The sequence below is a fragment of the Coregonus clupeaformis genome, chromosome 9, assembly GCF_020615455.1.
Source record: "Coregonus clupeaformis isolate EN_2021a chromosome 9, ASM2061545v1, whole genome shotgun sequence".
In the NCBI taxonomy this organism is placed as follows: domain Eukaryota; kingdom Metazoa; phylum Chordata; class Actinopteri; order Salmoniformes; family Salmonidae; genus Coregonus; species Coregonus clupeaformis.
Window position 1 is genome coordinate 44,530,838 of NC_059200.1, and position 27,612 is coordinate 44,558,449.

General features: G+C 44.6%; 1 protein-coding gene across 1 annotated transcript in view; it reads right to left on the bottom strand.

The window, feature by feature from the left end:
• Positions 1 to 812: 812 nt before the first annotated feature.
• The window catches only part of LOC121573987 (CXADR-like membrane protein), a 124,803-nt gene continuing 98,003 nt past the window's right edge, over positions 813 to 27,612 (bottom strand). Inside the window, exons 3-7 of the mRNA XM_041886425.2 lie at positions 17,017 to 17,215; positions 9,539 to 9,706; positions 5,853 to 5,975; positions 5,531 to 5,672; positions 813 to 4,574 (exon numbers count right to left, since the gene is read on the bottom strand). Coding sequence (XP_041742359.1) covers positions 4,220 to 4,574; positions 5,531 to 5,672; positions 5,853 to 5,975; positions 9,539 to 9,706; positions 17,017 to 17,215 — 987 coding nt within the window. The 3' untranslated portion in view covers positions 813 to 4,219. The remainder of the gene's footprint in view (positions 4,575 to 5,530; positions 5,673 to 5,852; positions 5,976 to 9,538; positions 9,707 to 17,016; positions 17,216 to 27,612) is intronic.

Below are 27,612 nucleotides of genomic sequence, written 5' to 3' on the forward strand. Positions count from 1 at the left end.
AGTGTCATAGCCAATGAAACAAACAGATGGGGAATCTTGAGGAGGACAGTGGTTGGTTGATAGTTGTTGTTGTGTGTTGCCGCAGAGTCACAGCAAATTTAGTGTCCTCACTCGATCAATTAGAAGGTCAGCATTCTCACTGTCCAGCAGTTTCCATGATTATAATGGTTATTTATGACTTTGCTTATAGACACCCTAATCTGGAGGGACATTGTACAGATGGACATTGTTTGCGAGCCCACTCTGTTGAAGAGCCGCACTCAAGGGCACAACAGCACGCAGACCCCATCTGGTGTTTCACACAGCAACCTTATGGTCAGCCGTCTAATATGCCCTTCACTGCCCCACCAAATGTTGAGATGGAATGGTTTGTATTCTGATTGGATCTGTGGGTATGGTCTGTGTCTGAGAAAACCCAGGGGTCAAAGTTGAAAATGATCTGAGATGTCAAGGGGAAGTCGTCTATATATTCTTTTTTAAAATATATATTTTTAGGATTTTATTGGTTTTTTGACAGCGACAGGCTTGAATAGAAGGGAGATACAGAGGCAAAAAGGCCAGGATTCGATCCCACACAGGCAGGGATACCATACATTTGTCAGAGGCTGGGGCCTTAACCACTAGACTAGATCAACTCCAGGCACTAGTATGTGTATTTCTATATTTACGCCAGTTTCCCAGACACCAATTAAGTACTAGACTAAAAAGCATGCACAGTAGAAAATCTCCATTGAAATGGCTTAATATGTGTCCAGGAAACCAATATGTGTGTCTGCATGTCTGAAGTAGAGAACAATCAAACCAAGTGGCTCTTCATCAAATGCTTTATTACAAACCAAAACAGTACTTATTCAGATATTGTACAAATATACAATTTTCACTCAAGAGGACGGTAAATACATGGCCTTTTTGGTTTACCACAACTCAAAGTAACTGCATGGCATTGTCAATCAAAGAAAATAGAGTGAGAGAAAACATATTGTCCTTCTAACAGTGTTTGTGTGTTAAAAGGACTAAACGCAAGCAAAACACAAACAGAGGGGACAGTTTAAGAAAGAGCAAAGTACATCAGATTGAATACTTAACCCAAACAAAGAAACTTAAAACAAACCAAACATGTATAAAACCTTGCTTATTTACAGTCATAGTATTTGTTTTAAGATTATAATTGATATATTTATTGAGGCAAAAATACTGTTTTGTTCTTTCTCTAGTTAAGTATCAGTGACATGCATATCCATCGTTTTTCAGCTTTGGAAGGATTCTTTCTCCCTTTAACGTTACACTGTATGCATGGTATCTAACACAGAGGTCCCATCACTCAACCAATAGTGGAGGTCTTCAGAGTAGACAGACACTAATGAATGACATCAAGATGCAAGTTTCATACTAGCTAACCTACGGTAATGTCCTTTTGGAGTCGGCACATGGTGAAAGGGCAATGTAATGGCTGTGGTTCATGTTATTCCAATCCCCAGCATGGTTTGGTGAAGACGGTCTTCCCATTCCTCCTGTCTGCCAAGGAAGACTTTCCAACGAAAAGGGTGGAAATCCTAATGATTCAGGATGCAGAGCGCTCTGCCACGGCTGAATGAGATGGGCAGCGAAAGGTAGCTTGCAAACCAGGGAAATTCACAGAGCCACTCGGATAACTGGAAAATAATTCCTGGTGCATATCACACCGCATCAAACTGCCATAAGAGCTGCATTCAGTCAGCCACTAGGCCCCTCTGTATTGGCTTTCTAAGAGGGTTGTGGTGGGTAATCAGGAGCTCTCCCTCAGGTGTCGTCCTCTCATCTTGCCACTCATCCGTCTCCTGGTTTAAAGGAGCTTTTCAACCAGCAGTGGGCAAGCTAGAAGTACTCAAGAGACTCAAGAGACTCAACAAGACAAAGCTTTATTTTCGCTCTTGGAACTGCCCTTGATTCAGGAGATAATTTCACCTTCACAACTGGAGTGACATTACAAAAGAAAATGATTACTAAAGGTGAATCTGGTGGATTTCAATCAGGCATGAACCAAAAGCCAGGTTAACTTGTAATGTTTTTCAAGGAGTATAGACTCCCGAGTACCCCTGTCCTGGTTCCAACCATTTCAGAGGCCAGAGTGTGAGTGCACTCTTATTCCCTCTGCACTGTGGGATGAGTAGAGCCCGCTCCCTCCTGGGTGATCTAAGATGAGTGTGCTGGGTTATCCTGGAGGGCGCCACAGCATCAGTCACTCCAAATACCTCCTGACATCTCATCCATCACATGCACTGTATTGCGAGGGAGCAAAAATAACAGGGGTGTCTCTTCGGGAGGAAGCAGTCATAATGCTGAAGGACCAATGTGCTGCTGCGTACACGCAGACAAGAATATCGCTATGCAAAAGTGACACCTTTGGATCTGAGGAGAGCTCAGGCAGAAATTGACATTTAAGTCAGTGAAAAGGATAGGGCATAATCCAACACTTTCAGCCAGGACATTTTATTGAGTTTGCGTTTAAATTCTGTGTTTGGCCACCATGAAGAGACTTTGATAGAATGATTTGGTTAAACAAAATCACTCAAAGCTATTGTCCTTTTCATTCCTCATCTGCTTGAAATGGAATCAATTTCAGGTGTACCGTACCATAGGGTTAACCATTCGAAATGGTAAAGTTGTGTTGTGACATCACTTTTCTGTGATGTATTCAATTAAAATATATATGTTAACAGAAGGCACTCTTCAGGATCATCATTGCCGTTCTTCTATAATTACAAGAGGGTGCCGAACCAACACATATATTATGATGTGTAATGGCGCTTTGTTCATTTTCTCATAATACAGAACATATTTAGCATGTTTTCAGCTACAGACACAGTTCAACTGTAGGTGATTCAACTTATTACTGCAAATCTCTGCTCCTCATTGAGATATATCAACACATTCATTCGTTTGTTCATTCATTCGAATTAATGGACATGCTATTTACACAACACAAACAAAAACCATTTTCATCAAACATCAACAGTGGCACTTTATCGATAGGGCTTATGTCCATCCCTTTAATAACAATCCTTAAACATTCAGAGGAATCTGAGATAAATGAAATAGAAAAAAGCAAACATGAACTATTCTCCCACAGCAATACATATCACAGCCATTAATAATCCCCTATGTTGACCACCAAATTATATATTCCTATTGGCTTAAATGACACTGTCCATGAACATGGGAAAATAACGTTACATATGTCCAGACTTGTTAAGTGCATAGTGCTGGATACACAGAAAACATGGAAGCAAGGGAAATCAATACCGATATGTCCATGTTGCTGGGAGTGACCCTTTTGCAGGTATATAGAATGACAGGTGATGTGTCTATGTGGAGTCAGCTATATCATCTTTGTACAATTACAGGAAAGCATCCCTCTTGCATCAGCAGCAGACTTTCATCCACTCTCATTGGTTTGGCGATCGATCGGTGCCCCCCTCCTTCCTCTCTGAGCCAATCACCATGCCTGCTGGCCTTGGCGGAAATCCAGGGATACATGGAGGTGTGCAATGCCACCGAAGCAGCCTCAGAGATGTTGATTGCTCGGTGTGGCGGAGTGTGAGTTTGGCAGGTGTGGTGCCCAGGCAAGCCCGGGAAAGCAGGTGTTTGGAGAGCTGTTTACTTTTCCTGTCTGTTTTGGACTTTTTGTTTTTTCTGCCGTCTGGTTTGATCTGGTCGGTAGCAGGTGGCGTTAGACACCCAGACACCCTGGCTTGTTCTCTGGGGAGCTATGCAGCCTGTGTTTCTCCTTTGTTTGTTATTTTCTAGTCCTCTGTTTGCTCTCACTCCCTCCGTCCATAACTCTCCCACTTTCACAGCTCTGTCAATTTAGTTTAAAAATACCTAAAATCTACTTAGGGTCCTTCCCCTGTTCCTGCCACCTCAGAGTATGATACACAACACTGCCCGCGTCAGCAAAATCCGACTAAAGTTCTGTCGTCATGGGAAGGGAATGTGAACGTGAGATTTTGCTCTGTATTGTTTGTACAGGAGAGGCGGGCGAAAGCTCTTCTTAAGAAAATCTTCCCTTCATATGAATGCGCCCAATAATACTTTTAGTTGGCGACTATGAGTAAGGGGGAGTTTTACATTATGGTATAGCTGGTTTTCACAGGGTCTCTGGGGGCAGGCTGGGGGATGCTATCAGCTGTGTACTGGTGCTTCTTGTTTCTAAGTCCACTCCTTTGTCCCTCCTTCCCTCTTACACAGTCTGGAAGGCCTTGGTCTGGGCAGGGATCATGACCGGCGTTGCCCCCATGCGGGCCAGGTTCCCGGGGCTCAGTTTGGGGGGAGGGCTGGGCTTGGCCGGGGCCGTGCGGGGCTCTGGGGTTTTGGGGACCACTTGTGTGTAGGCGGGAGGCTGTTGGAGGAAGCTGTGGGGCTGGCCGTTCTCCTTGAGGGCGGCCACGGCAGGCAGGCGGGCGCGGGGCCCCCGGGGGGCGCTGGTGTGGACCATGGATTGGGTGGAGGAGGTGCCCGAGCGGGAGCTGCCAGAGTGGGATGAGGAGAGAGAGTTGGGCTTCACCAGTTTGGCCTTGGGAGCCTCAGCATCCTCCCTGAGACAGAGACAAAGACAGGTGTGGCTCAGAATATCGAAGAATCTCACTAAATTAAATAAGTGGTAATATTAATTAAATGAAAACCTTCCACATAATGCACAATGAGTGCATTATAAGCACACTTATAATGGTTTAAATGCAATGCATAACGCATAATAATACACAACTATATAATATCATTATTTGAGGTAACTGGCCAAATACATGGTACTCTGAATGGCTGAATAACTGGTATCCCCTTCTTACAATGAACCCTAGTTAGGTTAAGTTCCTACAGCACATCAACGACATGCGATTAATGATCACTACGTCATTTTCAACCACTCACCTTTTCTAAACAGTCGTCTGATCTTAGACTGTGTGTGTGTGTGTGAGTGTGTGTGTACGAGTGGGTGTGTCGCCGATAATGCTCCATATGTAAACAGGACCGTAGTGACTGTCTGCTCTGTGACTCTTCCCTTCCCTTGCCGTGCCACTCCATTATTGATGCTCAGCCATCCCCCTGTGCCTGCATAATTCAGCCTGACACTCGCAAATAGGCAACAGCGCAGATGTTCTGCTATCGCCCCAAAATAGCTGCTGTTGTAACAAGCACTGCCAGCAGCATTATCAGACATAATTTAGGATGCTTGAATCTGCTCTGAGAAGTGAGGGATGGTGCGGCTGTACTGGAGCTACAGTACCGGCGGGATATGGAGGAAAGGGGATGGTATACATAGGCTGGAGAGAGGATGCTACGCAGTCTGGTTTAAGTGGTGGTGGTGTAGACTTGTGTTGGTGGACAGAGTGAAGTCCTTTTTTGTACCAACTAGGGGAGGGTTTTTCCCCACCCCATCTGTTGATGTATTTACTTTTTGTTATTTCTGGTTGATTTTGTTCTGTGTAATTGATTATCTGCAAATTAACCACACTAACCTAAATGTGCTTGTGTGTGATTGGGTGTGTGTGTTTACCTGATCTCATTAGGAGTCTCCTCCTCCTCGTATTTCTTCTTCTCCTTCTTGCGGAACACCAGCCAGATAATGAGGATGATGAGGAGGACGCCGAAGGACACACCCACCATGGCGCCTGCCACCACACCCATGCCCCGCACATCTGAAATGCACACAAAGATAAAGATGATTCACAGGTTGGGAGAAAGTGATAGCTATTACTGTTTTGAAGTCCTACAGACCATTTTTGGTAACATTTATGGGGTTATAATATCAGGCAGTGTGTGTGTGTGTGTGTGTGTGTGTGTGTGTGTGTGTGTTGGTTATAGCCTGGGATACTCACAGTGCATCTTGACCTCTACGGTGCAGCTCTCCTCTCCCACATCGTTGCTGGCAGTACATTTATACACCCCAGCACTCTCCTTGGTCAGGTTCCTCAGTGTCACTTTCTCTGAGTTCTTCAAATCTTTCACAAGAAAAAACAACAGGACAAGGTACAGTGATTGTGATGCAATTCAAAGCTTTTCTCAACTATCACATCCAGAAACACCATTGCAGGGTATGGTTATTTGGAGAGTGTTTGAACAACCATTCATTCATAAAATGAGATGGTTTAAGAAAAATTGTGATAGTTAAGAATGTAAATGTATAAAGGTAAACTAATTCAGAGTGACCATCCAAATTGGTGTCTCTACTGCATGTTCCTGCAAGGTGTCACGATCGTCGGGAAGAGAGAACCAATGCGCAGTGTGGAATGTGAACATACTTATTTATTAGAGTCACCACACGAACAAAACAACAAACGATAACGTGACGTCCTTGGTTACACTACACAAAACCAATACAGAACAAGAAACCACACCAAACGAATGCCTAACGGCTACCTAAGTATGGCTCCCAATCAGAGACAACAAGCTACAGCTGTCTCTGATTGGGAGCCACCCTGGCCAACATAGAAATGCAAAAACTAGACCCACAACCTACAACACAAAACATAGAAACTAACACCCTGGCTCAACATACGAGAGTCCCCAGAGCCAGGGCGTGACAGTACCCCCCCCAAAGGCGCGGACTCCGACCGCGCCAACCAAACACAACAGGAGAGGGACCGGGTGGGCACTCCGCATCGGCGGCGGATCCGGATCCGGGCATGACCCCCACTCCCTCTCTAACCCCCCAAAGCGCCCCTGGTCCGGTCTGACCCTGCTGGCCGGAGCTGGACTGAACACTAGTGGAGGGGATTGCTCTAGCTCCGGAGTGGAGCAGCTGACCGGTGCCGGACCAGGCACCGGTGGAACAGGCACGGGCTGTGCCGGACTGACGACGCGCACCACAGGCTTGGTGCGGGGAGCAGGGACGGGCCGGACCGGGCTGACAACGCGCACCATTGGCTTGGTGCGGGGAGCAGGAACAGGCCGGGCCGGGCTGGCGACGCGCACCATTGGCTTGGTGCGGGGAGCAGGAGCAGGCCGGGCCGGGCTGGCGACGCGCACCATTGGCTTGGTGCGGGGAGCAGGAACAGGCCGGGCCGGGCTGGCGACGCGCACCATTGGCTTGGTGCGGGGAGCAGGAACAGGCCGGGCTGGGCTGGCGACGCGCACCATTGGCTTGGTGCGGGGAGCAGGAACAGGCCGGACCGTACTGGGGACACACACCACTGGCCCTACGCGGGGATCAGGAACGGGCCGGACCGGACTGGTAACACACCCCAGTACCTTTAGCCGTGCCTCTACACTCTCCTTCCCCTTGGTGACCAGTGGCCCCCGTAACCTGGCGGCCTCCTCTGCTAACCCGCTGAACCACTCTATCCCGTACTCCTGCTGCCCCGTCGTCAACAGCGTGAGCCCCCCCCTAAAAAATGTCTGGGCTTGTCTCTCCCCCGTGGACCAGGCCTCCATGGTTCTCGCCCAACTCTCACTCCACTGCTCCAAAGTCCAGCCTCTCTCCTCCTCGCGCGGCTTGACCCAGTCGAGGTTGATATCCTTTAGATTCACCTCTGGCGTTGGCTCCTGGACACGCTGCTTGGTCCAGATATGGTGGTTTCTTCTGTCACGATCGTCGGGAAGAGAGGACCAATGCGCAGCGTGGAATGTGAACATACTTATTTATTAGAGTCACCACACGAACAAAACAACAAACGATAACGTGACGTCCTTGGTTACACTACACAAAACCAATACGGAACAAGAAACCACACCAAACGAATGCCTAACGGCTACCTAAGTATGGCTCCCAATCAGAGACAACGAGCTACAGCCGTCTCTGAATGGGAGCCACCCTGGCCAACATAGAAATGCAAAAACTAGACCCACAACCTACAACACAAAACATAGAAACTAACACCCTGGCTCAACATACGAGAGTCCCCAGAGCCAGGGCGTGACACAAGGTCACTTTCATAATGTTTCTGTGGATGTGTGATGAATAGTACTGTTCCCTGTTCCTGATATAGACTACTGCTTTTTGGACCAATGATCATTGGCCCAATTCCAAACCAACCGCTAGCCCCCTTGCACTTTTGTAGATCTAATAGGATTCAATAAGTATCTGCAGCATTGCATTATAGCTGTAACTTACCCTCTGATTCTGAGTTTTTGCCATATTGCCTAAACTATCCAATCCTAGAAGATCTACAGTACACAAAAAAACAAGGCATAGGGGCTGGTGTTTGATTTGGGATTGGACAACTCAGACATTTGCTGTAACAGATGTGACTGTGGCCAATTTCCCAGAATAGGTACAGTGCCTTCGGAAAGAATTCAGACCCCATGACTTTTTCCACATTTTGTTACGTTACAGCCTTATTCTAAAATGGATTAAATGAATATAAATCCTCAGCAATCTACACACAATACCCCATAATGACAAAGCAAAAACAGTGGCCTCCATCATTCTTAAATGGAAGTTTGGAACCACCAAGTTTGGAACCACCAAGACTCTTCCTAGAGCTGGCCGCCCGGCCAAACTGAGCAATCGGGGGAGAAGGGCCTTGGTCAGGGAGGTGACCAAGAACCCGATATTCACTCCGACAGAGCTCTAGTTCTTCTGTGGAGATGGGAGAACCTTCCAGAAGGACAACCATCTCTGGAGCACTCCACCAATCAGGCCTTTATGGTAGAGGGGCCAGACGGAAGCCACTCCTTAGTAAAAGGCACATGACAGCCCGCTTGGAGTTTGCCAAAAGGCACCTAAAGACTCTCAGACCACGAGAAACAAGATTCTCTGGTCTGATGAAACCAAGATTGAACTCTTTGGCCTCATGCTGTGGGGATGTTTTTCAGCGGCAAGGAATGGGTCAGGATCGAGGCAAACATGAACGGTGCAAAGAACAGAGAGATCCTTGATGAAAACCTGCTCCAGAGCGCTCAGGACCTCAGACTGGGGGTGAAGGTTCTCATTCCAACAGGACAACGACCCTAAGCACACAGCCAAGACAACGCAGGAGTGGCTTTGGGACAAGTCTCTGAATGTCCTTGAGTGACCCAGCCAGAGCCCGGACTTGAACCTGATCGAACATCTCTGGAGTGACCTGAAAATAGCTGTGCAGCAAAGCTCCCCATCCAACCTGACAGAGCTTGAGAGGATCTGCAGAGAAGAATGGGAGAAACTCCGCAAATACAGGTGTGCCAAGTTTGTAGCGTCATACCCAAGAAGACCCGAGGCTGTAATCGCTGCCAAAGGTGCTTCAATAAAGTACTGAGTAAAGGGTTGAATACTTATGTAGACATTTCAGTTTTTTGCTTTGTCATTATGGGGTATTGTGTGTAGATTGATGAGGGAAAAAAACAATTTAATCAATTTTAGAATAAGGCTGTAACCTAACAAAATGTGGAAAAAGTAAAGGGGTCTGAATACTTTCTGAAGGCGCTGTACATGTAGATAAGGGATTGTTATTGAATAAGAACTTGGTCAAGTCTGCATGGGAGTAGTGACTCTCCCAACACTTGTCACTAACATGACTGGACACAAATAAGGACACTGGAGGTGGTAGATCTGATTTGAAATTGGTCTGGCATTCTGAGGGCTTACCTATGAGGGCCAGTGGGGGCAGCTTCCCTACATACTTGCCCTTGTCCAGCACCCTCTCCCATTTGTAGTTGATGGGGTCAGAGCCATCTGTAGACTTACAGCTCATCTTAACGTCACTACCCTCCAACAGCCTGCCCTCCATCCAACATCGTGGCTTAGAGGGCTTCACTGGGGACAGAGAGAGAGAGAGAGAGAGAGAGAGAGAGAGAGAGAGAGAGAGAGAGAGAGAGAAACACACACACACACTTTGAATTTGATAAATAACAGGTCAGTATTTCCCACGCCATACCTTTTAAATAACTCAGTAAAACATTATCTTATCCACAAATGTTGTTGTCTGGAGACCTTGATGTAATTCCAACTGTACTACCTAAGAGGAGCCAACAGTGATCTTATGTCATGGTTGAGGGGGGATTAACGTTTATGACAAGACCCAAACTTCACCCTTGACTGACCCACAGACCACCACCCAACCTGACATCTGGATTTAGCTGAAACAAGCAGTGAGAACAGACTGACAAGAAAGAGGTGGAGGAGCTGAAGAGAGACAGTAAAGGTAATGTATTTTAGCCAAGAATTATACATTAAGTGAATAGACTGATTGAATGACATTCTATGAAAAATAATGTCCTTATGTCTGATAAGCTCCCACAGTGTTTATTGAAATACACACAAACAACGTTCAATTGGGATCTTTGTCAGGTTTACTTTTTTCGTAAAATTAGTTTGTCTTGTATTCAGCATCTAAATATTGGATTTGCATTTATTTTTGTACGTTTTTAAATGACTGTCTGTCATTCTAGCCATGGATGCCAGACTGAAGAACAGTAAGAGAAGGTGGTTGATCTGAAAGTGGAGCTTTGTCACCAAGACTGAACTACAATTTACTAAGAACCAGCTGGAGGAAGTGAAGGAGGAGGATGCAGGTTATGTAATACAACCATGTATCACTTTTTAACTTCCACTAGAGTAAACAGATATGCATTTGTGCATTCAGAAAGTATTCAGACCCCTTCCCTTTACCCACCTTTTGTTACGTTACAGCCTTATTCTAAAATGGATTAATATAATGTTCACATCAATCTACACACAATACTCCATAATGACAAAGCGAAAACAGGTTTTTAGAAATGTTAGCAAAAAATAAAAAATAAATAAATAAAAATACCTTATTTAAATAAGTATTCAGACCCTTTGCTATGAGACTCGAAATTGGGCTCAGGTGCATCCTGTTTCCATTGATCATCCTTGAGATGTTTCTACAACTTGATTGGAGTGCACCTGTACTAAATTCAGCTGATTGGACATGATTTGGAAAGGCACACACCTTTCTATATAATGTCCCACAGTTGACAGTGCATGTCAGAGCAAACATCAAGCCCTGAGGTCGAAGGAATTGTCCGTAGAGCTCCAAGACAGGATTGTGTTGAGGCACAGATCTGCGGAAGGGTACCAAAACATTGAAGGCATTGAAGGTCCCCAAGAACACAGTGGCCTCCATCATTATTAAATGGAAGAAGTTTGGAACCACCAAGACTCTTCCTAGAGCTGGCTGCCTGGCCAAACTGAGCAATCGGGGGAGAAGGGCTTTGGACAGGGAGGTGACCAAGAACCCGATGGTCACTCTGACAGACCTGTACAGGGACGCTCCCCATCCAACCTGACAGAGTTTGAGAGGATCTGCAACACCAAATACAGGTGTTGTGCCAAGCTTGTAGCGTAATACCCCAAAAGACTCGAGGCTGTAATCGCTGCCATAGGTACTTCAACAAAGTACTGAGTAAAGGGTCTGAATACTTATGTAAATGTGATATTATTATATATATTTTTTTGTAATACATTTGTCATTATTGGGTATTGATGAGAAGAAAAAAAATCATACATTTTAGAATAAGGCTGTAACATAACAAAATGTGGAAAAGGTCAAGGGGTCTGAATACTTTCCGAGGTGAGAAGATGTGACTTTGACACATTACAACTCAAGGACCTCAGTATGGCGTCACAATAATGATCTTTAGAAATGTTTCATATTAAAGAGATGGTATTTTACCAAACTCATTACAAGCTATACACATGTTGGTATTGTATCATTCAGCAACATATGGAACTACAATAAGATAGATCAAATTATATAACAAGATCTCCTCACTGTGTCCTCCTCTCCCATCTTTACAAAAGCTGTGGCTACACCTTGCATTAACATGTGGTTGTCGTCATCTGATCAAGATGATTCGATCACTGTCTGATTGAGATTTGTTGAGTCTACATATGGTAATAAAATGTGTCTCTTATCTGCTCACTGCGTCCTTATTGTGACCAGATTTCCTGGTCCCTTCCTGTATGCAAATTTATCCAACCTGCCTTGGATCTCCCTTATGACACAAGCTGTATAAATCAAACAGAAGACAGCACATGTTTATAGTCAATAGTTTTACACTCCCATCATTACAGTTGATATTTGAGGGGGGGGATGCAGATTTTTTTTTTGTCCGGACTATAGATGTCTGTGTCGGTCCACTAATACAGGACTAGTAAAGGCCCAGTGCACTGCTTTTGTGATAAAAAAAAAAACCTACATGTATTTGAGTGTTTCCCAGCATTTGTAACAATTATCTGTACAGTACTGTTAATCTGATAATACTTGTGGAATATAAAAATACTTGCTTGATGTACACTACCGGTCAAAAGTTTTAGAACACCTACTCATTCAAGGGATTTTCTTTATTTTTACTATTTACTATATTTTCTATATTGTAGAATAATAGTGAAGACATCAAAACTATGAAATAACACATATGGAATCATGAAGTAACCAAAAAAGTTTTAAACAAATCAAATATATTTTATCAAATCAAATAGCCACCCTTTGCCTTGTTGACAGCTGTCACGTCTCCTCCCGTTGCTCCCCTCCGGCGCTCTGATTCGCCGGTCTACTGAGCCACCGGTCTGAGCGCACCACTCGGCAACACCGGAATGGAAACCCAACGCACCCTAATTACCTCCAGTGCACCTGCACTTCATCATCTCATCACCACCCCTATTTAGCCCTGGACTGTTCTGTATTGTGTTGTGTGTGATTGTTAAGCGTTGTGTCGTTTACTCTCTCTTTGGTATTCTCTTTCTCATTATTAAGTAAACCTTGACCTTGTTAATTCCTGCGTCTGCGTCTTGCCTCTTCGTATATCAGTACTCATCACAGAATCACACACCACAAAAATGGATGCAGCAGGAGTTTCCCAGTGACTCGACCAGCACCAGCAGCAGCTTGCCCAGTTGAACGCCACCATGCAGGAAGTGCTCCAAACTCTGCATAATCTGAGTGCATCCAATCCACCTGTTCCCGTGCTATCGCCCACTTCTGCGGGAACCCTCGCCCTACCGGAGCGGTATGACCGTAAAACTACTAAATGTAACGGCTTCCTGCTACAGGTTTCACTTTATCTGGTGCGTCAGCCTGGGGCATATCCATCTGACCAAGCCAGGTTAGCGCTGGTCATTTCGCTACTTAAAGGAAAGGTGCTGGATTGGGCCACGCAGTCTGGGAAGGAGAGGAGGCAGTGGCGCTTCCCTACCCCACCTTCCTCGCTCGGTTCAGGGCGGTGTTTGATCATCCCACGGAGGGAAAGGACGGGGTGACCGTCTCTTCCATCTACAACAGAGAGAGGGACCCGCATCTGAGTACGCTCTGAGCTTTCGCACGGTGGCGCCGTCTTCCGGCTGGAATGAGCGTGCTCTGCGCACGGCCTTCAGGAGAGGCTTACGGGAGGACATTAAGACAGAACTCGCATGTCGGGACGACGAGATGGACCTTGATACCCTCATCACCACGTCCATCCATCTTGACGACATGTTAAGAGAGAGAGGGCGTTCCCAACACCTCCCGGAGCCTCAACGCTCATCCTATCTGAGCTATGGAAGCCTCCCTGCTTCCGAGTCCTCACCCATGGAGGTGGGCAGCACCCCCTACACCAACACGGACCACAGATCTCCTGGCGGCTCCCTATCTAGGCGGTATGACTCCCGTCACCGCTCCGTGAGTGTTCCGTCATCTCCTATCACAAAACCATTGTTTTTAGTTCCCATAATGGTGACTGGTTATTCCTGGTTAGCCCAAACCAGATGGGATGGCGTATCACTGCAGAATGCTGTGGTAGCTATGCTGATTAAGTGTGCCTTAAATTCTAAATAAATCACAGACAATGTCACCAGCAAAGCACCCCCACACAATTCCACCTCCTCCTCCATGCTTCACGGTGGGAACCACACATGCAGAGATCATCCGTTCACCTACTCTGCTTCTCACAAAGACACAGCGGTTGGAACCAAAAATCTCAAATTTGGACTCATCAGCCCAAAAGACAGATTTCCACCGGTCTAATGTCCATTGATCGTGTTTCTTGGCCCAAGCAAGTCTCTTCTTATTATTGGTGTCCTTTAGTAGTGGTTTCTTTGCAGCAATTCGAACATGAAGGCCTGATTCTTGCAGTCTCCTCTGAACAGTTGATGTTGAGATGTGTCTGTTACTTGAACTCTGTGAAGCATTTATTTGGGCTGAAATCTGAGGAGCAGTTATTCTAATTAACTTATCCTCTGCAGCAGAAGTAACTCTGGGCCATCCTTTCCTGTGGCGGTCCTCATGAGAGCCAGTTTCATCATAGTACTTGATGGTTTTTGCGACTGCACTTGAAGAAACTTTAAAAGTTCTGACCTTCATGTCTTAAAGTAATGATGGACTGTCGTTTCTCTTTGCTTATTTGACCTGTTTTTTTTTGTGGGATGAAAAAAAAATCTGGAACAGTATAGATCACTTTCGTTCCTGGTTCTGATTCTGTTCCTGGAAAATGTTTGTTATTTTCCGGTTTTTGGTTCTGTTCCCTGTACCAGTTCCAACCCCTGCTGACAAGTAACTTTCCTATGACAGAAAGAGATAAGAGGTCTTACCTCCTAAAACACAGTCATATACACATGCACAACACCAAACTACTTCCAATGAATTACAGGTTCAGATATCAAGTCACTCAGTCTAAAATAATCTCATCCACAATGTTCTTTATTCGAGGCCTTGACCTTAAATCCAACTTTACCACCTAAGAGAAGCTAACAATGATCTTATGTAATGGTTGAGGTTCTGTATAAAAAGGACTGCAAGACACTAGATGGTAGATTAGAAGGTGTGAGTGCTGTTAGAATGAAGGGTTATATAGTTCTACATTCTTAGAAAAAAGGTGCTATCTAGAACCTAAAAGGGTTCTTCCGCTGTCCCCATAGGAGAACCCTTTGAAGAACCATTTTTGGTTCCAGTTAGAACCTTTTCGTGTTTCATGTAGAAATCTTTCCACAGAGTGTTCTCCCTGGAACCAAAAGGGTTCTCCTATGGGGACAACCAAAGAACCCTTTTGGAACTGAAATATTTTATTAAAGTAAAGTAATGTGAGACAACTGATGGTTAATAAGTGATAAGCAGTCATGGGCAGTCACTACCATCTACATAATCTACATAAACAAAAAGCACTAATCACTCAGCACTAATACACACAAACACACAATCACACACACACACACACACACACACACACACACACACACACACACACACACACACACACACACACACACACACACACACACACTCATGCCACACACACACTTTCACACCACATATGCTGCTGCTACAAAGCTACCTCAATTACCTCGTACCCCTGCACATCGACTCAGTACTGTTACTAACTGTATATAGCCATGTTATTTTTACTAGTTATTTTAATGTGCCAATATTATTATTATTATTTTTTTTTAATCTCATCTTGGACTCTGCATTGTTGGAAAAAAACCTGTAAGTAAGCATTTCACTGTAAATCTACATCTGTTGTCCATGAAGCATGTGACAAATACAATTTGATTTGATTACAGAATATGAATGTTACCAGGTGTTTTACCTTGATATTATTAAATATATTATTAAATGCATTCTATAAGCATTTACTATCTGTCTTTCATTACTGTGTCCTTACAGCATAAAGTCATCTACCAATATGAAATATGCAATAATAACCAAGTTGGCCGGTGCATCACTAACAAGTCTGAGGTCTACTAGATAGAACAACCAGCATGGACCAGCCGTTTAGCTGTATTTTTGGTACTTTGTAACTACTGTCGTTCCTGCAGAAAACCACATTGTTATCAAAGAAATGTATTCTTGCCAGCTGAAAACAGATATCCCTATGAACAAACAAACATGATCAAACACACGTACACATAATATAGAGAGCCCCCACCACCCACTTCCTGCTCTCTATCACGGACCTCTCTTCCCCTGTTTTCTCCTCATTTTGCTGAGTAGGGCAAATTCTACCCAGGATGAAATTAGGAGGGCTGAGGAGGAGGGGTGTGTGGAGGAGAAGGCGGGGGGCCTTACATCTTGTTCCTGTGTCAGAACCACCTTCCAATGCCACCCAACAAATTCACGCACTTATCAAGAGAACACATGGTCATCCGTACTGCCTCTGATCTGGTGGACTCACTAAACACAAATACATATTTTGTAAATTGTGTTTGAGTCTGGCCCTGGCTATCAGTACATTTTTCAAACAAGAAAATGATGCAATCTGCTTTGCTTAATATAAGGAATTTGAAATGATTTTTATTTGTACTTTTGATACTTAAGTATATTTAGAACCAAATACTTAGTAGTATTTTACTGGGGACTTTCACTTTTACTTGCGTAAGTTTTTATTAAGGTATCTATACTTTTACTCAAGTATGACAATTGGGTACGTTTTCCACTACTGGTGCTAATTATGATTTTATCTCTTATTATCATGCACAGTTAAGGATTTGGATTGGTAGCAACATGTGGCAGGGGTCGACCCTTTGGAGCTCGTTTTCGCTTTTACAAGTAAGTCACAAGTAACTGCCATCTTATACTTTAGTGACACCAACAGGTTAGTTAGGTAGTGATTCAAACATCTCACCAACAGTGTTTGTGTGGTCATTGCCAGTCAACTACCTCACTGGGCACAGACGTCAATTTAATGACATGGAAACAACATTGATTCAACCAGTGTGTGACCAGTAGGACAATATGAAGGGACAAGGGACAGCATCACTTCTGTAATTGCTATCCACCACATACAGTAAGCATTTAAAACAATGTTACACATTTCAACAGTGAAATATTGGTGGTGTGAACATCTCTTGAATCTCTGGCTAGAGATGCCCATGGCCACCTGTACTAGATGTGCGAGTGCATCCCTTTTCAAGTGGCATAAAAATGATACTGTTTTGCAGTGAATTCGAGGTTAGCCTAACCGAACCCAATTCTCTGAGGGTTTTTTCTGTTTGTGTTTGACTAATCAAGGGGTGGAGCTCTTTATATTACCTTGTGTGGTGGTGACTGGTTTTGATGGTTCCTGTTTGATGGGGTTTATGTTTAAAGTGTGTGAAAAATCATATAAATACACTGCGGGTCCAGGACTTACCCAGTACTATGAGGTTGACCGTGCTCCATTGGTACTTTCCCCCGTTCTTCACCTTGCAGCTGTACTCACCCGAGTCGCCCAGGGTGAGGTCACTGATCAGTAGGGAGGCGTCCCCCTTGATGTAGTCCCCGGCTAAGGACAGTCGGCCCGCCTCCTCCTCGTTGGGGTCGTATACCCGGCCCGCAAAGTAGGTGATCACCTGGCGGGGAGGGAGGGAGGGAGGGAGAGAAGGTGGGAAAGAGGGAGGAGGTACAGAGAGATAAGAGGTACTGGCTGTGTATAGCAGGACTTGTCTGGGAGAGTGGGAACTGTGGTGCAACAGTTCTGTACATATGGTTATCTGGGGAAAGGTTGTGGGTATGTGTAGGTGACATGCACATATGCAAACACATTTTAAAAAATTTTAGTCATTTAGCAGATGCTCTTATCCAGAGCGACTTACAGTAGTGAGTGCATACATTTTTCATACTGGTCCCCCGTAGGAATCAAACCCGCAACCCTGGTGTTGCAAGCTCTTTGTTCTACCAACTGAGCCCCCCCCCAAGTTAACCTCCCCTTGTGTAAGAAAGGCATGACCATCATGCTTTTAGGGAAAGAGGATAATTTTGTTCATGTATTAAACTGCAATTCCAGTCCTCTTGCTTAGGGGTCCGAGCAGTGCTTAATTTGTAAATCGGGAGGTGCCAGAGCAAAATGTGAGCATGAGAGGGTGGTGACCTAGTAAGCTCTGAGGTACCGGAATGCATGAGAAAAAAAATTGACTTTTATAAATAATTTAATGCAATTCTACATCATTTTACATGACTGGAGACTTTGGCATAATCTTTTTTAATGCCATGTTCAAAACATGGAAACATCCGACTTCAGTGCGTTCAAGACAACAAAAAAATGGTTTTGAACGGTCATCCAACTCAGAATTCCAGACCTCTTCCTAGAGCTCCAACTTTCCGACCTGAAGATCACTGACGTCATGTTTCGATCTTGTTTATTTCAGAGTTTCCAGTTGTCATGAAGGCACCATAATACCACACAAATGATCAAAATGACTGAAATAGCAGGCTACTTTGACATTGACAAACTGAGAATCTGAGAAGCTGAGATCAATAAAAACAACCTTGTCTTGAATCCATCAATAGCCTAGGCCTAGGTGTTTGCAAACACATATTGTAGGCTATAATATGAGGAGGAAACTATAGTCCTAAAAATGCTTTCCTGCTTCACTGACTCACCCAATGATGAGCTCACTCGCTGGTGATGGCTGATGTGCTCGTGCCAAAAGCCTCTCTCTCTCTTGCTTTACTTTGTAAAACAATAGGCCTATTTGAAAGTTGATTAAATATTATGGTAGCCTACAGCAGACAGATTAAAGTCTTCTCTTTTCAGCAGGAGCCGTTTGCTTTCCAACCTGTGTTTTCAGCGATTGTATTTGAAGTATTGCTAAAGGCCTGTTTGTCTGCATGCTGTTTGTTCACTGACAGACTAGACTGTAGGATATGCATTGTTATTGGGCTACACTCCACAGCTAGGCTTTATTTTTTTTTGAAGAAGCTGATCCTCGTGGCTAAATTATATGCTTTCTCAAGGTGTAGTAGGCTATTCAGAATTATTTCTTTTATTTCTGAACAGACAGCAGTAATTTTGGCAAATGTATTTCAATGTATCAGGAGTGCTGCAGCTTCTAAACTCAGCAAAAAAAGTAACGTCCTCTCACTGTCAACCTCGTTTATTTTCAGCAAACTTAACATGTGTAAATATTTGTATGAACATATCAAGATTCAACAACTGAGACATAAACTGAACAAGTTCCACAGACATGTGACTAACAGAAATTGAATAATGTGTCCCTGAACAAAGGGGGGGGTCAAAAGTAACAGTCAGTATCTGGTGTGGCCACCAGCTGCATTAAGTACTGCAGTGCATCTCCTCCTCATGGACTGCACCAGATTTGCCTGTTCTTGCTGTGAGATGTTACCCCACTCTTCCACCAAGGCACCTGCAAGTTCCCGGACATTTCTGGGGGGAATGGCCCTAGCCCTCACCCTCCAATCCAACAGGTCCCAGATGTGCTCAATGGGATTGAGATCCGGGCTCTTCGCTGGCCATGGCAGAAAACTGACATTCCTGTCTTGCAGGAAATCACGCACAGAACGGGCAGTATGGCTGGTGGCATTGTCATGCTGGAGGGTCATGTCAGGATGAGCCTGCAGGAAGGGTACCACATGAGGGAGGAGGATGTCTTCCCTGTAACGCACAGCGTTGAGATTGCCTGCAATGACAACAAGCTCAGTCTGATGATGCTGTGACACACCGCCCCAGACCATGACGGACCCTCCACCTCCAAATCGATCCCGCTCCAGAGTACAGGCCTTCGTGTAACGCTCATTCCTTCGACGATAAACGTGAATCTGACCATCACCCCCGGTGAGACAAAACCGCGACTCGTCAGTGAAGAGTACTTTTTGCCAGTCCTGCCTGGTCCAGCGACGGTGGGTTTGTGCCCATAGGCGATGTTGTTGCCGGTGATGTCTGGTGAGGACCTGACTTACAACAGGCCTACAAGCCCTCAGTCCAGCCTCTCTCAGCCTATTGCGGACAGTCTGAGCACTGATGGAGGGATTGTGCGTTCCTGGTGTAACTCGGACAGTTGTTGTTGCCATCCTGTACCTGTCCCGCAGGTGTGATGTTCGGATGTACCGATCCTGTGCAGGTGTTGTTTCACGTGGTCTGCCACTGCGAGGACGATCAGCTGTCCGTCCTGTCTCCCTGTAGCACTGTCTTAGGCGTCTCACAATACGGACATTGCAATTTATTGCCCTGGCCACATCTGCAGTCCTCATTCCTCCTTGCAGCATGCCTAAGGCACGTTCACGCAGATGAGCAGGGACGACGACAATGATGACGACGACGACGACGACGACGACGACGATGACGATGACGTTCTACTCCAAAATGAAGGAAAATCAAATGATGCTGACACCATCTACAATATAATTTCCACCTACAGAAATGAGCCCAATAACATATTGGTAAAAATTATGTTACATGGTCTATATATTATCAGATCTGCTATTAGCAATAAGCATTATCACCTGTAGCCCAACTGATGCAGCATAGTGGCTATAAAATGTACAGTACATAGGCTGAAGCATATGGTTTGTCCATCTGCATTTACCCCATTGGACACAACATCCTGATTGTTATTATTAATAATAATAATTGTATTATAAATATTAAAATAAATCTTATTTATTATTCACTTGAAAAATTATATATTTTTTTGTTTTTTATTACAAAGTAGGCCTATGTCATTTCCCTTTTAATAAAGACGCCATTGTCCCTTTAAGAGCTCTGTTGCGCAGCTGTGGCTAACATGCTTGAAACTCCAGTTGTAACTGCATTTGTAAAACTATGCCACTCGTGCAACTGAAGGAGAAGATCAATAAACGTGGTAACAATGGAAAACTGAGATCCTCCTATTTTTTAACAAAGGCCAAAACTGCTTTCAAAATACATTTAGCAAAACTACTTTAAGAAGTGTTTTCCTGAGATTGTTGTGCATTGACTGCTTGTCAGAATACGTTTCCCTCCCTATGGCTCTCGCAACTTGAATGATCCTTGAGGGGAATATTTATCTCGCACAGGAACACACAACATGACAACTAGGTAAATAGGTAAACTATTCTACTATGGGGTTGTCTGATTTTGTTTTAATAACAACATTGCATGGCAAAAATAGTAGCACTGGAGAGTTGCATCCTGAGTAATAAAGTATAGGCTTTGAAATACTTTGCTAGCAGCTACAGTAGGCTACACTGTTTGAGTTGCTGCGGTGGTGCGCATTATAGACTATTTAATTCCCTTAATCTGAACATCGGAGTGTCAGTAACATGCATATCAGTTCAGTGCACACAGCGTAACTGAGAGAGAAAAATATGTTATTATTGCGGACCTACATCTCAAAAACGACCTCTCCAGAATCGATATGACAGAAATCCATTGCAGTGACGGAGAACTTTAACCCCTGTTGAAAATACAGTTAACATATTATTATGATTATGTGGTTATCATACCACATCCTGCGCTATATGAGGTTATTTCTATAAATAATGGGGCCAATGTGTGACATTGGGATCAACATTTCTAAATGGTTTGAAACAAAAATAAAAAGGATTTTCATGCAGTTCCACATGTGTACTTATAGGAATAAAAGTGTATATATGTAAATTTCCCATAACTCCATCTATACAACAACATAGGCCTAGGACAATACATCCTTTAACCAGGGTTCAAAACGACAATGGCAAATGTTATACAAGTGTATAATTTATATAACTCTACATATAGGGCCTAATATAGAATCCCCTCCCCCCAAAAAGCATGCAAAAAGTGTCAAAAAAGTAGGCCATTACCACTTTAAAAATAATAAAAATGTTAGGCCTTGCCAATACATTGATATTCAAATTATTATTACATTCTAAAATATGTGATAATAATGTGGACATTGACTGACTAAAAGATTGGATGCATGCATGCCGGTTTTTCTGTAGCCCAGCGGTTTCCAAACTAGGGGTCGCAACCTGATATGAAAATGTGAATTTCCTAAACCCCCCCCCAAAAAAAAAATATATATACAAAAATAGATATACACACTGAACAAAAATATAAACGCAACATGTAAAGTGTTGGTCCCATGTTTCATGAGCAGAAATAAAAGATCCCAGAAATATTCCAAACATAATTTCTCTCAGTTTTTGGGCACAAATTTGTTTACATCCCTGTTAATGAGCATTTCTCCTTTGCCAAGATAATCCAGGAATGTCCACCAGAGCTGTTGCCAGAGAATGTAATGTTCATTTCTCTACCACAAGCCACCTCCAGGGTCATTTTAGAGAATTTGGCAGTGCGTCCAACCGGCCTCACAACCGCAGACCACGTGTATGGCGGCGTGTGGGCAAGCGGTTTGCTGATATCAATGTTGTGAACAGAGTGCCCCATGGTGGCGGTGGGGTTATGATATTGGTAGGCCTAAACTACGGACAACGAATACAATTGCATTTTATTGATGGCAATTTGAATGCACAAAGATACCGTGACAAGATCCTGAGGCCTATCGTCATGCCATTCATTCCGCTGACATTACGTAATGTTTCAGCATGATAATGCACAGCCCCATGTCGCAAGGCTCTGTACACAATTCCTGGAAGCTGAAGATTTCCTAGTTATTCTATGGCCTGCATACTCACCAGACATGTCACCAATTAAGCCTGTTTGGGCTGCTCTGGAGCGACATGTACGACAGCGTGTTCCAGTTCCCACCAATATGCAGCAACTTTGCAGAGCCATTGAAGAGGAGTGGGACAACATTCCACAAGTCACAATCAACAGCCTGATCAACTCTATGCAAAGAAGATGTCGCACTGCAAATGGTGGTCATACCAGATACCGACTGGTTTTCTGATCCACGCCCCTACCTTTTCTTAAAGGTATGGTGAATTCGGAAAATACTTTTTCCACCTTTTTTTATGTTACAGCCTTATTCTAAAATTGATGAAATTGTTTTTTTCCCCTCATCAATCTACACACAATTTCCCACAACGACAAAGCAAAAACAGGTTTTTAGAAAACTGAAATATAACATTTACATAAGTATTCAGACCCTTTACTCAGTACTTTGTTGAAGCACCTTTGGCAGCAATTACAGCCTCAAGTCTTCTTGGGTATGACGCTACAAGCTTGGCACACCTGTATTTGGGGACTTTCTCCCATTCTTCTCTGCAGATCCTCTCAAGCTCTGTCAGGTTGGATGGGGAGCTTTGCTGCACAGCTATTTTTAGGTCTCTCCAGAGATGTTCGATCAGGTTCACATCCGGGCACTGGCTGGGCTACTAAAAGACATTCAGAGACTGGTCCCGAAGCCACTCCTGCATTGTCTTGGCTGTGTGCTTAGGGTCGTTGTCCTGTTGGAAGGTGAACCGTCGCCCTAGTCTGAGGTCCTGAGTGCTCTGGAGCCGGTTTTCATCAAGGATCTCTCTGTACATTGTTCCATTCATCTTTCCGTTGAGCCTGACTAGTCTCCCAGTCCCTGCCGCTGAAAAACATCCCCACAGCATGATGCTGCCACCACCATGCTTCACCGTAGGGATGGTGCAAGGTTTCCTTACAGACATGACGTTTGGCATTCAGGCCAAAGAGTTCAATCTTGGTTTCATCAGACCAGAGAATCTTGTTTCTCATGGTCTGAGAGTCCTTTAGGTGCCTTTTGGAAAACTCCAAGTGGGCTGTCATGTGCCTTTTACGGAGGAGTGGCTTCTGTCTGGCCACTCTACCATAATGGCCTGATTGGTGAAGTGCTGCAGAGATGTTTGTCCTTCTGGAAGGTTCTCCCATCTCTACAGAGGAACTCTGGAGCTCTGTCAGAGTGACCATCGGGTTCTTGGTCACCTCCCTGACCAAAGCCCTTCTCCCCCAATTTTTCAGTTTGGCCAGGCGGCCAGCTCTAGGAAGAGTCTTGGTGGTTCCAAACCACAGGTGGATTCCAATCAAGTTGTAGAAACATGTCAAGGATGATCAATGGAAACAGGATGCAGCTCAATTTCGAGTCTCATAGCAAAGTTTCTGAATACTTACGTAAATAAGTTATTCCTGTTTTTTATATTTAATAAATGTACAACAATTTTAAAAACCTGTTTTTGCTTCGTTATTATGGGGTATTGTGTGTAGATTGATGAGGAAATGTTTTATTTAATTCATTTTAGAATTCATTTTAGAATAAGGCTGTTATTTAACCAGGTAAGCCAGTTGAGAACAAGTTCTCATTTACAACTGCGACCTGGCCAAGATAAAGCAAAGCAGTGCGATAAAAACAACAACAACACAGAGTTACATATGGAATAAATAAAACGTACAGTCAATAACACAATAGAAAATCTATATACAGTGTGTACAAATGTAGTAAGTTATGGAGGTAAGGCAATAAATAGGCCATAGTGCAAAATAATTACAATTTAGTATTAACACTGGGGTATTAGATGTGCAGAAGATGATGTGCAAATAGAGATACTGGGGTGCAAATGAGCAAAATAAATAACAATGTAAATAACATTATGGGGATGAGGTAGTTGGGTGGGCTAATTACAGATGGGTTGTGTACAGGTGCAGTGATCGGTAAACTGCTCTGACAACTGATGCTTAAAGTTAGTGAGGGAGATAAGTGTCTCCAGCTTCAGAGATGTTTGCAGTTCGTTCCATTCATTTGCAGCAGAGAACTGGAAGGAATGGCGGCCAAAGGAGGTGTTGGCTTTGGGGATGACCAGTGAGCTATACCTGCTGGAACGCATACTACACTGTATATGCACTGTATATGTGATCAACAGATACATATCTGTATTCCCAGGCATGTGAAATCCATAAATTTGGGTCTGAATTTATTTCAATTGACTGACTTCCTTACATGAACTGTAACTCTGTAAAATCTTTGAAATTGTTGCATATATTTGTTCAGTATATATTATAATATCGTCTTTGTATCTCAAAATCATTGTAATGTGGTTAACCTTAAAAATCTAAATGAACATTATTCAAATCTAAAAGATAAAATTCAACCAGAGAGCACTCTTAGATCATGGGAAAAAGCCGCACCTGACCGTTGCCCTTGAATGATTCCCACAGTGAATGGCTAGACCCACTATGCTATGATACCACACACTATTGCAAAGACTTTGATATTACCGGCCACAATTGATATGGTGAAAACAATGTGTGGGGAGGCAGAGGCACAAAAACTCACATCAATACCTTTCTCAGATAACACTGTTAAACGAAGAATTTATGCTACTGCTAACAATCAAGAGGAAACTCTGACTGAACGACTCAAAAACTTTTGGTTGAGATGACCATGCATTGACTTTTGTCTGCTATACATGTCGGGGGATGCTACTTACGAGGACATCTTGTTCTATCTCACGATTCCTGAGCATGAAACGGCACAGGGGATGTTCAGTTTGCTGCGTGGCTATATTGACGAAAAACTGATTCCATGGGATCGAATGGTGGGCTTTTGCACAGATGGGGCTCCATCTAGGCCATCTAGGCCTCTGCACTCTAGTTATATATGTGTCTCCCTCTGCCATATGGAAGCATTGTATGATACACTGAGAGCAACTGGCAGCAAAAGAGCTGAGCACAGAACTCAGAGATATACTGCAGCAGGTAACTTCAATAGTAAACTACATCAAACCACATCCACTGTACGCACGCCTGTTCACAAAACTATGTGGAGATACAGGATCAGAGTATGACAATGTTCTATTTCACGCTGGCCAGGCTACACACTGAGGCTTCATGGTTATCGAGGAGGAGTGTTGGAAAGATTTTTCGCATTAAGAGATGAACTGTTGTCATTCACAATGGATGTAAAAAAAAACAGACTTGGTTGACTTTCTGTGTAATGAAAATAAAATGTGTCTTCTTGCCTATGTAACAGACATATTTGGGAAACTGAACGAACTAAATGCAAGCATGCAGACGAAATACAAAAACCTTCTACAGATGAGTGACTGAATCAGTGGATTCAGAGGAAAGAATTCTTATTGGAGAAAGAGTCTTTCAAAAGCGAACCATGCCCCTTCCCTCGGCTGTGCATGTTTCTAACAGAAAACAGCATCAGTAAGTGTCCCACATGAGTGATGACTGCTCACCTCCAATGCTTGGAAGGACACTTTGGGACCTACTTCCCAATCCTTTCGACTCAGCCTGGCTCAGTTGACATGCCGGTAAGTGAAATCGAACAGCTGAACGAGCTGTCATGTGACCGAATGCTACAGACAACGCATTCACGGGTCACTACGGAGGAGTTTTGGTTCCTGATTCAAAGGGAATACCCTGCCGTCTCCCTCTTAGAATTAAAAGTGTCGTGACGTGACTTACTTTAATGTATGACTGTTATTTATCGAATCACCTAACTATGTTTAATTGTCACTCGATTAAATTAATAATGTAACAATTAACTCATTAGGAATTTGGGGCACCACGGAATAAGTTGTTTAACGATGTCACGCCCTGGCTCTGGGGACTCTTATATGTTGAGCCAGGGTGTGTAGGGTCTATGTTTTGTGTTCTATGTTCAGTTTCTAGTTCATGTGTTTTCTAGGTTGGCCGGGGTGGTTCTCAATCAAAGGCAACGAGAATCAGCTGTTGCTTGTTGTCTCTGATTGGGAACCATACTTAGGCAGCCTGTTGTGCACTTGTGTTTTGTGGGATCTTCTTCCGTGTTGGTTTGTGTTGTTAACCGAGGACTTCACGTTTCGTTTGGTTGTTTTGTATTTTGTATCGTGTTGCCAGTACACTATTAAAAAGATGTACGCATATCACGCTGCGCCTTGGTCCAATCATTACAACGATCGTGACAGAAGATCCCACCAATACAGGACCAAGCAGCGTGTCCAGGAGCAAACGCCGGAGGTAACGTTAGTGGATGTCCTCCTCGGTTGGGGGCAGATCACGGAGGAGGAGGCCGTCCGTTACCGGAGGGCGATGAAGGGGGAGACCCAGGCAGGAGAGGAGAAGCGGCGCCAACCGGGCCGTCGTCGGACAGGCGAGAGGCACCCCCAATAAAAAAATTTTGGGGGCACACGGCATGGACGACGGGGCTGCTGGAGGCAGATAAAGGGCGAGTTTGTGGACGAGGAGAGAAGGCCACCAGGTTACGGGGGCCATTGGTCAGTAGAGGGAAGGAGAGTGTAGAGGCACGGCGAGAGGTACTGAGGTGTGTTACCAGTCCGGTCCGGCCCGTTCCTGATCCCCACACAAGGCCAGTGGTGTGTGTTCCCAGTACGGTCCGGCCTGTTCCTGTCCCTCGCACCAAGCCTGTGATGCGCGTCGCCAGCCCGGCCCGGCCTGTTCCTGCCCCTCGCACCAAGCCTGTGGTGCGCGTCGCCAGCCCGGCCCGGCCTGTTCCTGCCCCTCGCACCAAGCCTGTGGTGCGCGTCGCCAGCCCGGCCCGGCCTGTTCCTGCCCCTCGCACCAAGCCAATGGTGCGGCGTCGTCAGCCCGGTCCGGCCTGTTCCTGCTCCCCGCACCAAGCCAGTGGTGCGCTCGTCAGCTTCGGTCCGGCCCGTCCCTGCTCCCCGCACCAAGCCAATGGTGCGTCGTCGCCAGCCCGCCCGGCCCGTTCCTGCTCCCTGCACCAAGCCTATGGTGTGCGTTGCCAGCCCGGCCCGGCCTGTTCCGGCTCCCCGCACCAAGCCAATGGTACGCGTCGCCAGCCCGGCCCGGCCTGTTCCTGCTCCCCGCACCAAGCCTATGGTGCGCGTCGCCAGCCCGGCCCGGCCTGTTCCTGCTCCCCGCACCAAGCCCGTGACAAACGAGTTACCATCTCCCGAATTAAACTCTTAAAAGATATATATATATATATATATATGTTATTTATCGATAACGGTCACTTATTTAATAATTACCTCTTATCAGTCTCATTCTGAACGTCGCATAATCCTTGAACCTGCAAGAACCCTAACCTTATTGGTGGTCTTGTAGCCCATTCCAGCCTTGTGTAGGTCTACAATCTTGTCCCTGACATCCTTGGAGAGCTCTTCGGTCTTG